Raw genomic sequence first — 15,186 nt, 5'->3', positions numbered from 1 at the left:
CAAGAATGAAGGAGAGAAAAAACAAGCAAAGGAAAAAAGGAAAGGAAAAAGATGAGGGAAGGAAGAAATGAAGGAGAAAGGCAGAAGGACCAAAAAAACAGGAAGGAAAGAAGGAACGAGGAAAGATTGGAGGAAATGAGATAAAGGAAAGAGGGAAGGAGGAAATGAAGGAGAAAGGCAGAAGAAAGGAAGGACAGAAAAGGAAAAAGGAAGGCGGGAAGGGAAGAAAAAGGAGGAAACAAGACAAAAGGGAAGTCAAATCTAAAAAGAATCTGCACTGCCAGAGAGAAAGACGGGCGGGTTGTCTATAGCTCGTCCTTGATTTATGACCACAATCGATTTCCCCCCCCCCAATTTTCCGTCGCTAAGTTAGACGGCAGCAAATTGCATTTTTGCCCCATCTGACGACCGTTCTCGCCACCAGTCTTAAGCGAATCCCTGCGCTTGGTCGGAAAGGCGGCCCCAGGAGATTGAGTGACCCCGGGACGCTGCCAGCGTCGTAACTGCGAGTCGTTTGCCTCGTGGGTGGATTTTCGAGCCCAGGAGGCCTTTGGGATGGGAGACCACCAGGAGAGCCCCGGGACTGTAGACAAAACTGGAGAAAAATTGGAACGTGAGGGAAGTTGACGCCTCAATTTAGGAGTTAAGTCAGGCTGGATATAGTCCACTGTCAATCTAATTGGGAAATAAGAACTGCTCGGGATGGGAGACCACCAGGAGATCTAGACTAAACTGAGGGCGGTGGAAAATCCCACCCATTGCCTACTTGCTTCTCTAATATGCAACCCCACAAGACCCCTGTAGGACCCTCCCAGAGGGCTCCATTTACTTATTTACTTATTATTTACTACAAGGCCGCACAGACAGGCCTGAGGGAAAGAGGCGGGACTACATCTCCCGGCATGCCCCGCGGGTGAGGGAGAGCCCTGCTGCTCTCCGAGCGCTATGTCTATGAGGTAAAAAAGGGAGGGACTTCAACTCCCAGAATGCGCTGCGCGCCACATTCATAGTCGACGCTGCTGCTCAAGCGGCCGTGAGGCGAAAGACGAGAGGACTTCAAAGCCCAGAGTGCCCCGCGCGCAGTTTCCGCCCTAGGAAGGCCGCAGCGGCTCCGGCGGACGTTAAATCGGGACTTTAAACCTCAAGAGTGCTTCGTCGACGTAAGGAGAGCATGAGAAGGCAAGAGGACTTCAAACCCCAGGGTGCTCCGCGCGCAGCGGAAAGCCATCGCAGCTCAGGAGGGCCTGGCGGGGGGGGGAAGTGAAGGACTGTCATCCCAAGAGTGCCTCGCGCGCCACTTCCGCCGGCAGAAAGCCTCCGCGGCTCAGGTGGCGTGAGAGGCGAGACACGGAGGACTTCAACTCCCAGAGATCTGCGCGCGCCGCTTCCGCCAGACTCGGAAGACCCCCCCCGACTGAGGCCGGACTTCAACTCCCAGAGCTCTCCGCGCGTCGCTTCCGCCAATTTAGGAACTCCGCGGCTGAGGCGAGATTTCTAACCCCCAGAGTTCTTCGTGCGCGGCTTCTCGCAGACTAAGAAGACCGCCGCTGAGGCCGGACTGCAACTCCCAGAGTTCTCCGCGCGTCGCTTCCGCCAATTTAGGAACCCCCGCGGCCGAGGCGAGACTTCTAACTCCCAGAGTTCCTCGCGCGCCGCTTCCGCCAGGCTAGGCAACTTGCGACTGAAGCCCGCCTTCGACTCCCAGAGTTCCTCGCGCGCCGCTTCTGCCAGACAAGGCAGACCGCGGCTAAGGCCGGACTTCAACTCCCAGAACTCCCCGCGCGGGAGAAGGCCGCGGCCTCCGAGCGGCGAAAAGAGGCGGCGGGGGAGGCGGGACTGCATCCGCCGCCATCCGCCGCGGGGGAGGCGGACCCCGGTCGGCGTCGGCTCCATGGAGACCCCCGCGGCGGCCACGTTCACCCTGGCCTATTTGGTGCTGGCCGTCTGCTTCGTCTTCCCGCCCAGCGAGTTCCACCTGGCCGGGCTGACGGTGCAGAACCTGCTGGGCGGCTGGCTGGGCAGCGAGGACGCGGCCTTCGTGCAGTACCACCTGCGCAGGGGCGCCGGCACGCTCTTGGCCCACGCCGCCCTGCCCCTGGGTGAGGGTCCTTTCCCCCCCCACAGGCAGGGTCTTTAGGAGAAAGGGGAGGGGCAGTGCCAGGGGAGGGGGGAGGAGAAAGGGGAGGGGCAGTGCCAGGGGAGGGACGGGAGGGGGGAGGAGAAAGGGGAGGGGCAGTGCCAGGGGAGGGGGGAGAAGAAAGGGGAGGGGCAGTGCCAGGGGAGGGGGGAGGAGAAAGGGGAAGGGCAGTGCCAGAGGAGGGGGGAGGAGAAAGGGGAGGGGCAGTGCCAGGGGAGGGGGGGCGAGGGAATGACACTCACACTTTAGGGAGGGGGAGACCCAAGGGAGGGGGGAGGGAATGATCCCCCCACTTCAGGGGAGGGGGAGGGAATGACACCCCCCTTCAGGGTCTAGGAGAAGGGAGGGGGATCTGGGGGGAATGACCCCCCCACTCAGGGTTGAGGGGAGGGGGAAGAGAACGACCCCCCCACTTCCGGGTCTAGGACAGAAGGGAGGGGGAGGGAATGACACCTGCCACACACTCAGGCTCTCTAGGAGAAAGGGGAGGGGCGGTCCCAAGGGAGGGGGGAAGAGAAAGGGGAGGGGCACTGCCAGGGGAGGGGGGGGCAAGGGAATGACACCGTCACACTTTAGGGTCTAGGGAAGAGGGAGACCCAAGGGAGGGGGTGGGAATGACACCCCCCTTCAGGGTCTAGGAGAAGGGAGGGGGAGCTGGGGGGGGGAAATGACCCCCCACTCAGAGGGGAGGGGGAGAGACCGACCCCCCCCACTTCCGGGTCTAGGCCAGGAGGGGGAGGGAATGACACCCTCCCCTTCCGGGTCTAGGAGGAGGGAGGGGGAGCTGGGGGGAATGACCCCCCCCACTCAGAGTTGAGGGGAGGGGGAGAGAACGACCCCCCCCACTTCCGGGTCTAGGACAGAAGGGAGGGGGAGGGAATGACACCCGACACACACTCAGGCTCTCTAGGAGAAAGGGGAGGGGCGGTCCCAAGGGAGGGGGGAGGAGAAAGGGGAGGGGCAGTGCCAGGGGAGTGGGGGCAAGGGAATGGCACCATCATACTTTAGGGAGGGGGAGACCCAAGGGGGGGGCGAAGGAATGAACCCCCACTTCAGGGTCGAGGGGAGGGAATGACCCCCCCACTCAGGGTCTAGGAGAAGGGAGGGGGCGCCCCAGAGGAGGGGGAGGGAATGACCCCCCACCCCCCCCCACTCAGGGTCTAGGAGAGAGGGGAGGGGGTCTAGGAGAAGGGAGGGGGCGCCCCAGAGGAGGGGGAGGGAATGACCCCCCACCCCCCCCCACTCAGGGTCTAGGAGAGAGGGGAGGGGGAGACTCAAGGGAGAGGGAGGGAGAGACCCCCCCACCAGGGTCTAGGAGAAGGGAGGGGGCACCCCGGGGAGGGAATGACACCCCCCCCACTCAGGGTCTAGGGGGGGAACGACCCCCCCACTTCAGGGTCTAGGACACAGGTCGGCAACCTGCGGCTCCGGAGCCGCATGCGGCTCTTTGAGCCTTCCCCTGTGGCTCCCAGCCTCCTCTGCCTTTGCAGAGACAGAGACAGAGAGAGGCAATTGCGCGTCCCTGCTTCTCTCTCTTTCTCTGTGTGTGTGTTTGTGTTTTTGTGTGTGTGTGTGTGTGTGTGTGTGTGTGTGTCTGTGTGTATATGTAAAAGAGAGTGCACTCACAGTATTCTCTGAGGAGCTGAAAAACTTACTGGGCGGAGCTCCTCCCTTTGCTGCGTCTCTGCAGGAAGCAGGAAGCAGGAAGGGCAGGAGAGAGCTAGCTAGCCCAGCTAGGCTGACTCAGGAATTCTGGGAGTTGAAGTCCATGAGTCATAAAAGAGACGAGGTTGCCTACCCCTGAGCTTGTTGGACAACAGCCTGAAGCTTGCCAGGTGAGCAGCAGATAGGAGGGGGGGGGAGAAAGAGAGAGAGAGAAAGAGAGAGAGGGAGAGAGAGAGAGAGAGAGAGAGGAAAGAGAGAGAGAGAGAAAGAAAGAGAGCGAGGGAACAGGAGTGGCAGACCAAGGGCAGATAGGGAGAGAGAGAGAGACCCTTTTGACATCTAAAATGAAGATAACACTGCATATATCCTTTTTTTCCCTTTCTGTGTATGTAATTTTATTCTCTTAAAGCATTCTCTTGGTGATCATTGTTTTAATAGTATGGATATTCCCAAGAGTCATATTTTTACTTTTATTTTTAATGTGTATATATATATATACACACATATATATATATATATATATATATATATATATATATATATATTATATATATATATATATAATATATATATATATATACACATATATATATATAGGTCTTTGGTTGTTCGGGTTTTCTCCCGTGTAAAATTGGAAGTGTCAATTTTACGCGGGAGAAAACCCGAACAACCAAAGACCTATATACAAATACCCGCGAAAACCTCAGAAAACATATATATATATACACACACACACACACACACACACACACACACACACACACACACCCCTATAATAAAGGTAAAAAAGATATATGCAGTGTTATCTTCATTTTAGATATCAAAAGGGTTTTGCGGCTCCCGGTGTTTTGTTTTTGGTGGGAAACCGGTCCAAGTGGCTCTTTGAGTGTTTTGGGTTGCCTACCCCTGGTCTAGGAGAAGGGAGGGGGAGCTCCAGAGGAGGGAATGACCCCTCCACTCAGGGTCAGGGGGGAGGGAACGATCCCCCCACTTCAGGGTCTAGGACAGAAGGGAGGGGGAGGGAATGACACCCCCCCCACACACACACACACTCAAGGTCTCCAGGAGAAAGGGGAGGGGCGGTCCCGAGGGAGGGGCAGGGGCAGTGCCAGGAAAGAGGGGGAGACCTGGGGAGGGAATGACCCCCCCACTCAGGGTCTGGGAGAGAGGGGAGGGAATGATACCCCCCCCCCCCCGACTTCAGGGTCTAAGAGAGGGGAGGGGGAGCCCCAGGAGAGGGGGAGGGAATCACCCCCCCACACTCAGGGTCTAGGAAAAGAGGGGAGACCCAGGGGGAGGGAATGACACCCCTCACTTCAGGGTCTAGGAGAAGGGAGGGGAGGGGGAGGGAATGACCCCCCCAAAGGGTCTAGGAGGGGGGAATGACACCCCCCACTGAGGGTCTAGTAGAGGGGAGGGGGAGACCCGAGTGGGAGGGGGGAGGAGGGGAGAGGGAGGGAGTGACCCCCAAAAGGATCTAAGAAGGAGAGCCCCAGGGGAGGGGGAGGGAGTGACCCCCCCCAAAAGGGTCCAGGAGGGGGAGGGAATGGCACCCCCCACCTGGGGTCTAGGAGAAAGGGGAGGGGGAGACCCAAGGGAGAGAGAAGGAGGGAGGAGGGAGGGAGAGAGGAAAAGGAGGGAAGGAAGAAAGGAGGAAGGATGGAAGGGGCAGAAAAGGGAAGGAGAAAGAAACAGAGAGGAAAGGAAGAGAGAAAAAAGGGAGGAGGGAACGAAATAGCTGGAAAGGAAGAAGGAAGCGGGCAAAGAAAAGGAGGGAAGGAAGAAAGGCAGGAGAAAGGCCAGAGGAAAGCAGGCGCGAAGAAAGGAAGGAGAAAAGAAACCACACGGGAAGGGAAGAAGGAAAGAAGCAGGTCGGAGAAGAGAAAGAGAGAGACACTTCCCTTCCTTCCCAGGCTACTACCTCGGCATGTGTTTTGCGGCGCCCGAAAAACAGCTCTGCACCATCTCCCAGGCGCCCGACCCGTGGAAGACCTTCCTGGCGGGGGCCCTCCTCCTCCTGGCCCTCGCGGGCACCTTCACCTACACCTGGTCGCAGGACGGCTGGGCCCACCACCCGCTGGTCAAGACCCTGGCCACCTTCGCCCTGCCCCCCCACTCCGGCTGGCGGGCCGTGGCCGCCTCCATCAATGCCGAATTCCGCCGGATCGACAAGTTCGCCACGGGGCCCCCGGGGGCCCGGCTGATCGTGACCGACAGCTGGATCCTCAAGGTCACCACCTACTCCTTGCACGTGGCCCAGCAGCGCGACATCCAGCTGACCGTCGTGGACGCGAGACAGCAGGAGCTCTTGCCGGACGCCGGCATGCCGGCCCAGTTCCTGACCATCCGTGTGGCCAGCGCCAACCCCCACGTCAAGGCCTTCGACATCCGGTAATGGTTCGGCTCCCCGAATCCCCCCCCCAGCACTCGCACGAGTGAGTCTCCAAGTGCCCGGGATGCTTGCACGAGGGAGGCCCAGTGCTTGCACGTCCCCGGGCGCTTGCACGAGGGAGGCCCAGAGCACTCATGTGTTTCTGAGCACTTGTGAAGCTTGCACAACTATGTCTCAGTGCCTGTGATTCTTGCACGAGCGAGGCCCAGAGCACTTGCATGTCCATGGGTGCTTGCATGAGTGAGGCCCACTCGTGTATTTCTGAATGCCTGTGAAGCTTGCATGAGTAAGTGCCCGTGATGCACGAGTGAGTGCCCCAAGCACTCACACGAGTGAGGCCCAGATTTCTTGCATGAAAGAGACCACAAGCACTCACACACGAGGCCCAGAGCACTCACGTGTATTTGTCTGTGAAGCTTGCACAAGTGAGTCTCAGCGCCTGTGATTCTTGCACGAGTGAGGCCCAGAGCACACGTGTGTCCGAGCGCCTGTGATTCTTGCACGAGAGTGCCCGTGATGCACGAATGAGAGTGGTCGTGATGCGTGAGGGAGGCCCCAAGCGCTTGCATGACGGAGGCCCAGAGTCGTTGCACAAAAGCGACCACGAGCACTCACACAAGGCCCCGAGCACTTGCATAATGCCCAGAGCACTCACGTGTGTCCGAGCACCTGTGAAGCTTGCACAAGTGCATCTCAGTGCCTGTGATTCTTGCACGAGTGAGGCCCAGAGCACTTGCATGTCCATGGGTGCTTGCATGAGTGAGGCCCACTCGTGTATTTCTGAATGCCTGTGAAGCTTGCATGAGTAAGTGCCCGTGATGCACGAGTGAGTGCCCCAAGCACTCACACGAATGAGGCCCAGATTTCTTGCATGAAAGAGACCACAAGCACTCACACATGAGGCCCAGAGCACTCACGTGTATTTGTCTGTGAGGCTTGCACAAGTGAGTCTCAGCACCTGTGATTCTTGCACGAGTGAGGCCCAGAGCACGTGTGTCCGAGCGCCTGTGATTCTTGCACGAGTGGGGCCCAGAGCACACGTGTGTCCGAGCGCCTGTGATTCTTGCATGAGTGGGGCCCAGAGCACACGTGTGTCTGAGCATTTGTGAAGCTTGCACAAGAGTGCCCATGAGGCACGAATGAGAGTGGTCGTGATGCGTGAGTGAGGCCCCAAGCGCTTGCATGAGGGAGGCCCAGAGGCATTGCACAAAAGAGACCACGAGCACTCACACAAGGCCCCGAGCGCTTGCATGATGCCCAGAGCACTCACGTGTGTCCGATCACCTGTGAAGTTTGCACAAGTGTGTCTCAGTGCCTGTGATTCTTGCACGAGTGAGGCCCAGAGCACTTGCACATCCATGGGTGCCCACTCGTGTTTCTGAATGCCTGTGAAGCTTGCATGAGTAAGTGCCTGTGATGCACGAGTGATCCCCCAAGCACTTGCACGAGTTACGTCCAGAGCACTCACGTGTCCAAGTGCCTAAGCTTGCACAAGTGGGGCCCAGAGTCCTTGCACAAAAGAGACGATTAGCACTTGCAGGAGGCCCCATGCGCTTGCATGAATGAGACCCAGAGCACTCACACGTCTGAGCACCTGTGAATCATTCACGAGTGAGTCTCAGTGCCCGTAATGCTCGCACGAGTTAGGCCCCCAGCACTCGCACAAGTGAGGCCTAGAGTACTTGCACGAAAGAGAGCACTCGCACGAGGCCCCAAGCACTGACACATGTGTCCAAGCGGCCGTGAAGCTTCCAGGAGTGTCCCCGGGCATTCACGAATGAGTCCAGAGCCCTTGCACAAGTGAGTCAGTGCCCATGATGCTCGAACAAGTGGAGCCCAGAGTGCTCGCACGAGTGTGGCCGACTGCTTGCACAAAAGAGACTATAAACACTTGCACAACGCCCAGAGTAGTCAAACGTGTGTCTGAGCTCCTGTGAAGCTTGCACGAGTGCCTGTGATGCCTGGAGGCCCCAAGTGTTCGCACGAAGCCCAGGGTGTTTGCACGAAAGACCACAAGCACTTGCACGAGGCCCTGAGCACTGACACTTATCCAAGCAACCATGAAGTTTACATGAATGAGTCCCCGAGCATTTGGAAGTGAGGCCCACAGCTCTTGGACACGTGAGTCTCGCCCGTCATGCTTGCACGAGTGAGGCCCAGAGTGCTCATGTGAAAGAGACCACGAGCAGTCACATGAGGCCCCGAGCACTGACACGTGTGTCCCAAGCACCCGTGAAGCTTCCATGAGTGAGTCCCTGAGCGTTTGTGAGGTCCAGAGCCCTTGCACAAGTGAGTCTGTGCCCGTGATGCTCGCATGAGTGAGGCCCCAAGTGCTTGCACGAGTGAGGTCCAGAGTGCTTGCATCAAAGCGACCACGAGCATTTGCACGAGGCCCCGAGGGCTGACATGTGTCTGAATACCCCTGAAGCTTGCTTGTGTCCCCGATCATGCACGAGTGAGGCCCACAGCCCTTGCACAAGTGTCACAGTGCCCCTGATGCTCACCCAAGTGAGGCCCAGAGTGCTCGCGCGAAAGAGACCACGAGCATTTGCACAAGCCCCGAGCACTGACGCGTGTGCCTCGGAGCATCCGTGAAGCTTCCATGAATGAGTCCCCGAGCATTCGCGAGGAAGGCCCCGACTCCTAGTGCCCGTGATGCACGAGTGAGCTCTGGCACAACATGAGAGTGTCCCTGATGCTCGCACGAGTGAGGCCCCGAGCATTTGCAAATGAGGCCCGGAGCCCTTGCACAAGCGAGAGTGCCCATGATGCACGAACGAGGCACAGAGTGCTCGTACGAAAGACTCAACGCGCATCCGCACGAGGCCTCGGGCGTTGACCAGTGTTGTCTCCGAAGAGCCGTGCTGCTCCCGCCGGCCACTCGACGCGGCCCGCAGGTTGGGGACCCCTGCTCCAGATCTCCCTTTGGAAAGGTCCGTCCTTGTCCCACACCTGACCTCACAGCTTCGTTTTCCTCTCAGGCTCAACTCGTCGGAATATGGGGACCTGCAGGAAAAGCTCCAAGCCCCGATCCGGAACGCGGCGCAGGTGGTCATCCGTCAGAGCCTCAGCGACCTCTTCCTGGAGACCTTCAGCGCCCTGGTGGAGAGGAACCAGCCTTACCCGCTGCCCAGCAACCAGGTGAAACCTCTTCCGCTTTGGACCGGGGGAGGGATTACGGCTGGTCCCCCACTTACGACGGGTCTGCTTAGTAACCGTTCAAAGTTACCAAAAAAACCCAAGTATCCTCAGATTTCCCAGATAACAGGTAGCCCTTCGCTTACAACGGCTTCGTTTAGTGACCGAAGTTTATCAATGCTGGAAGGGAGTGAGGTATTGTATCTAAACAGACAGCAAACCCTCCTAGCACTGATGATGTTACCTGGTGGGGTCACGAAACGTCTGCAAGAAAAAACACCCAGCTCAAGGAACACCAAGGGGCCCACAGCCCTTTTTCTCTTCCTCCTCCTCCTCCCCTTCACCTCCTTCCTTCCCCCTCCTCTCATTTGGAACCTGATGAGGTTCCCTAGTTGGGTCCCGAGACGTCTGCCAGAAAACCTCCCTAACTCAGAGCACCTCTGCTGACCCCCCTCTTTCCTTCCTCCCTTCCTTCTCTCGCCCCGCAGGAGCTGCACCTGTGCATCGGCTGCATGCAGATCCAGGCCAACGTCAAGCTGCTGAAAAACTGCCGGGAGCCGCACGAGGGCGAATGCCAGCCCTGTTTCTGCTACCCCATGTGGTGCCTCCTTTGCATGGGCAAATGGTTCGCCAGCCAGCAGGATCAGCAACATCCCGAAACCTGGCTCTCCAGCCACGTGCCTTGTCCCACCTGCCGAGCCAAATTCTGCGTTTTGGACGTCTGCTTGGTGCAGTGACGGCCAAGGCGGCGAGACTCCGCAGAGACAAATCCGATCGGCTGGGCGTCTCTCGTTCCCGGGATGATCCTCGACAGGATGAAATGTTCCTACAATTCCCCCTTTTGACGGCTCGGCAATTTCTATTTCCGAAACGCGGCCCCTTTAAGAAGGGTGAACTTCAACTCCCAGAATCCCTAGCTGAGGGATTCTGGGAGTTGAAGTCCACCCTTCTTAAAGGAGGCCAAGCGTCAGAAATGCAACTCTGGGACTGCGGGTTGCGACAAGTAATATTCGCTTGTCACCGCCTAAATTGGGACAGGATTTGGAGAGTTTCCCATGCCAAATTCCCTCCCCCCCCCAAACTTTCCGATCCCAGAAATAGGAATGACGCCGATGACCACAAACTTTCTCGTTAAAAAAAAAAAAAAAAAATCCTTATCCACTCCTTGGATTGAGACCGCAATTCTTTTCCCCCTCCCAAACTTTCCAATCCCAGAAATAGGAACGACGCTGACAACGACAAACTTTCTCATTAAAAAAAGAATCCTTATCCACTCCTCGGATTGAGACCGAGTCTGCAAATCCTCTCGTAGCGGCGGCATTCAAAAGACCGATCTCCGTTCCACAGGGATAATATGTTGGACGATAAATCTAAATTATTGCAGTATTTTTTGAAGGATTTTCTCGGCAAAGGAGATGGGATTTAAGGGCCAGGAACTTCTGGGATTTTTAAAAAAAATCGCTTTTTTCCGTCTTTTTTTCCTGGAGCTGAAAATATACCCGAGAGAAAAGGATCCGACATTTGAAGTATTGCTGCACCAAAAATTAAGAATTTGGGATGATAATCTTGTTGTTTTGGGGGGAAGGCTGAATTTGGTGGTGGGTAGGAGAAAAAGGAGAACGACAATCCTTGGCAAATCTTTTTCTGACAATTTCACACTTTCCCAACTCGGGTTCACCAAATGTATTCTTCCGTCGGAAGCCATGGGGAGGCAAAAACGGAGAAGAAATTATTTTCATTAGTGAAATTGCGAGCGAGGTGAATTTGAGCATCTGTCAGTTTTGAAATGGTGATTTTACAAACGATTTTCTCTTCGTCTCTCGGGCGGGCGAGATTGATGGGTCTCAAATCTCAGCAATTGGAAAATAGGTGGACTTCGTTTCCCAGAATCCCCCAGCTGGCATTCTTTAATGAGTGGACTTCGTTTCCCAGAATCCCCCAGCCGGCGTTCTTTAATGAGTGGACTTCATTTCCCAGAATCCCTCAACCGGCATGCTTTAAGAGGGGTGGCCTTCAACTCCCAGAATCCCCCAGCCGGCATTCTTGTAACGGGTAGACTTCATTTCCCAGAATCCCCCATCTGGCAATGTTTTAAGAGGGTGGACTTGATTTCCCAGAATCCCCCCCAGCTGGCATTCTTGTAACGGGTAGACTTCATTTCCCAGAATCCCCCAGCCGGGAATGTTTTAAGAGGGTGGACTTCATTTCCCAGAATCCCTCCAGCTGGCATTCTTTAATGGGTGCACTTTATTTCCCAAAATTCGCCAGGCGGCATGCTTTAAAAGGGGAGAGAACTTCAACTCCCAGAATCCCCCAGCTGCCATTCTTTAATGGGTGGCCTTCATTTCCCAGAATTCCCCAGCCGGCCTGCTTTAAGGGGGGTGGACTTCAACTCCCCAAATTAAAGCATAGCTGGCTGGGAGATTCTGGGAGTTGATCCACCCCCTCTTAATGCATGCCGGCTGGGGGATTCTGGGAGTTGAAGTCAACCCTTCTTAATGCATGCCGGCTGGGGGATTCTGGGAGTTGAAGTCCACCCCTCCTCAAGTGCCAAGGTTAAGACAGAACATCCCAATATCTCCAGCTAAGAAAAACATGCATTTTTTAAGGCATCTTCCCTCTTGTGAGCTTCCAAAATGTGTCCCCCCCCCCAAAGCATCCCTACACCTTTAAATTGATTTTCAATCGTTAAATCTCCGTTTGTTTCATTCATAAGATCCCCCCAATGATCTCTTAATGGCGATTGCAACGTTCCGGGGGGGGGGGGTCCTGCATCTCCTTTTTTCATGACCCCCTCCCAAATAAAGAAGCCGTGCTTTGGACAGGGGTGCCACCTCCCCATTCCGTAAACTTTTAAATATTTATTCAGACTTTTATCGGCATTTTGCACCCCTCGTGCGAATTTACAATATTTTTTTTTTTAAAAAAACACGGGATTGTCGGTCAGAGCAAATTTAAGATTCCTTTTGTCCATCCCGTCACGGGTTCCTTGCCCCCGTTAACGAAGCCGGCGGTATCTTTTCCAATATTCTCGCAAGCCAGAATGGTTGCATCCGTTCGCCGAGTCAGATGAGGACGACGACTTAAGCAAAGTTAATTTTTATTCACTCCAACGTATCTTGAACTCGCCACCGGTCCGGATGAGCCACAGCAAGGAAATGCGTTGTGGGTGTTTGCAAACGCAGCCGCTTACGTGAAAACTTGCACCTTAGCTGACACACCTAGGTTTCCCAAGGTGTGTGTGGGACTTTCAATTCCCAGAATTCCCCAGTCACCAGCCGGTGAGAATTCTGGGTAAGTCTAGAAGTAAATCAATCCTTCACTGGTGGGTGTTTTTTTAAAATGTTTTTTTTTCAATTGCTCTTAAATCTTTGGGTGATTTACTCAGTAGAAAAGGGAGATTTTTAACTGAAAAAAGAAGCGAAAGATAAGCAACTTATTAAAAACAATTAGAAATTAAACATTCCAGTTGAGAAATACCCGGAAAAGCATTATCCAGTATTATATTGATGACCGGAAGGAATCCTGTTTTGTTTCAACCTTCCTATGTGGAATCTGCCAAATAAAAATTTGCCACGTTGTGAGTTCAAAACCCTTCTTGTCCGTTTTCTTTGATTCCTCCGGATTTGGCGTCCCGTTACTGACTTCAAATACGTTTACGCAGGTAGTCCTTGACTTAACAGCCACAGCCTGAAATTGCCGTCGCTAAGCGAGACGATGGTTCCATGAGCTTTGCGCCCCTCTTTGGCGACCTTTCTTGCTGCGCGCGTTCAGCGACTCCCTGCCGTTGTTCGGTTTGCAACGCTGTCATTTCCCTGTTGGAAAGTCACCAAAAGGATCAGGTGAAGCTGGGATGCTGCGACCGCCATAAAGAGCCCGATCGTGTGACACACGGGGCTGCTGCAATGGTCACAAGTGTGAAAGTCCCTGTGAGTTAAAAAGGAGGAGGTGGGAGGAGGAAAGTAGCCGAGGCCCTGCTGATCGGACCTCCATTGCATTCAACGCTGTTGCAACTTCAAACGGTCACCAAATGAACTCCTGTAAGCTGAGGACGACAGCTGCTTTAGTAAGGCAAGATTCTGTCTACAGACGAGGCGCAATAAAGGAACATTTCAAGGGCGAGGACTCGTAAATTTAACTTTTTTCCGTCGCCGTTTAGAATTTCGAACGGTTGCTAAACAGTCGTTAAGTTGAGAAGTATCTGAATTTCTTGTAAGCAATTCTGTACGGCTCCCAACCGTCAGAGGTTCCTAAAGCAGAATCAACTATTGGCAAATAGGTCATGATGTGCTGCCCGTCACACATACAATTAACTCTGGTTTAGTGAGTTTATTAGTATTCCCCAGAAATTCACCCAAAACCCAGAACTGTCCCAATCTGAGCCCAGCCGCAAATAGACCAAGGTTAGTCCACCAAGCAAGAAAAGTTCCGAGTCTCCAACGCAGGATTCCAAACACGGCATCAATCCAGAGTGAAGTAGGAATCACGAGCTCACAGGGCAAGAAAAGTTCTGAGTGTCCGACGCAGGATTCCAAACACGGCATCAATCCAGAGTGAAGCAGGAATCATGACAAGAGCTCACGGGGCGAGAAAAGTTCTGAGTGTCCGACGCAGGATTCCAAACACGGCGTCAATCCAGAGTGAAGCAGGAATCACGACGAGAGTTCAAGGGGCAAAAAAGTTCCGAGGCACCGTCACACGATTCCAAACACGGTGTCAATCCAGATTGAAGCAGGAATCACGATGAGAGCTCATGGGACAAGAAAAGTTCTGAGTGTCTGACGCAGGATTCTAAACACGGCGTCAATCTAGAGTGAAGCAGGAATCACGACGAGAGCTCACGGGGCGAGAAAAGTTCTGAGTGTCCGACGCAGGATTCCAAACAAGGCGTCAATCCAGAGTGAAGCAGGAATCACGACGAGAGTTCAAGGGGCAAAATAGTTCCGAGTCACCGACGCACGATTCCAAACACGGCATCAATCCAGAGTGAAGCAGGAATGAAAGCGCTTATGGAGCAATAAAAGTTCCAAGTCCTGGACATATGATTCCAAACACAGCATCAATGCAGAGTGAAACACCAGAGCTCATGAGGCAAGTTCTGAGTCTCCAATGCACGATTCAAAACACGGCGTCAATCCAGAGTGAAGCAGGAATCGCGACGAGCACTCACGGTGCGAGAAAAGTTCAGAGTCTCCGACGCATGATTCCAAAGACGGCGTCAATCCAGAGTGAAGTAGGAATCACGAGCTCATGGAGCAAGAAAAGTTCCGAGTGTCCGACGCAGGATTCCAAACACGGCGTCAATCCAGAGTGAAGCAGGAATCACGACGAGAGCTCATGGGACGAGAAAAGTTCTGAGTGTCTGACGCAGGATTCCAAACTCGTCGTCAATCCAGAGTGACACAGGAATCATGACGATTGCTCAAGGGGCAAGAAAAGTTCCAAGTCTCCGACGCAGGATTCCGAACACGGTGTCAATCCAGAGTGAAGCAGGAATCACGAGAGCTCAAGGGGCAAGAAAAGTTCCGAGGTGTGGCTGCCTAATGCCTTCTCCTTTGCCTTTGGAGCCGCCCCGTTGCAGTCCTTTGTCCGATTCTCGTTGCCTGTCGGCGTTTGCGAGTGTCTGCGATGTCCAAGCCTTCCTCTGACTGACGGCACTCCAGGCCCCTCCTCCTCCTCCTCGGATTCCCCAGACTCATCCGTCGGATCCACAGGCTGGCGAGGAATCACAACACGAGTAGTCTGGCTGACCTTCTCTGCTCCTGCCTTTCCTCTGCCCTGCGTGTTGTCGGATGAGGAGCAGAAGTCAACTCCTCCTCCTCTTCTTCGCTGGCTGTCGGCCATGTTAAGCTTT

General features: G+C 54.7%; 1 protein-coding gene across 1 annotated transcript; it reads left to right on the top strand.

Moving 5' to 3' along the window:
• The first annotated feature begins 1,239 nt into the window (after positions 1-1,239).
• Positions 1,240-12,924, top strand: TMEM129 (transmembrane protein 129, E3 ubiquitin ligase). Its single transcript, XM_039368810.1, has 4 exons — positions 1,240-2,099; positions 5,716-6,193; positions 9,176-9,335; positions 9,821-12,924. The coding sequence occupies exons 1-4, from the start codon at positions 1,892-1,894 to the stop codon at positions 10,067-10,069; spliced, it is 1,095 nt and encodes a 364-aa protein (XP_039224744.1). The 5' UTR covers positions 1,240-1,891; the 3' UTR covers positions 10,070-12,924.
• Positions 12,925-15,186: the final 2,262 nt, after the last annotated feature.

Source organism: Crotalus tigris, unplaced genomic scaffold (assembly GCF_016545835.1).
Source record: "Crotalus tigris isolate CLP2741 ecotype Arizona unplaced genomic scaffold, ASM1654583v1 scf7180000020932.1150333, whole genome shotgun sequence".
In the NCBI taxonomy this organism is placed as follows: domain Eukaryota; kingdom Metazoa; phylum Chordata; class Lepidosauria; order Squamata; family Viperidae; genus Crotalus; species Crotalus tigris.
Note: the sequence above shows the minus strand (reverse complement) of the source record. Positions and strands in the feature narration are given on the sequence as shown.

Coding starts and splice junctions, on each gene's coding strand:
- TMEM129 (XM_039368810.1), top strand. CDS start 1,892: ATGGAGACCCCCGCGGCGGCCACGTTCACCCTGGCCTATTTGGTGCTG. Junction 6,194..9,175: donor GTCAAGGCCTTCGACATCCG/GTAATGGTTCGG, acceptor TTTTCCTCTCAG/GCTCAACTCGTCGGAATATG. Junction 9,336..9,820: donor ACCCGCTGCCCAGCAACCAG/GTGAAACCTCTT, acceptor CTCGCCCCGCAG/GAGCTGCACCTGTGCATCGG.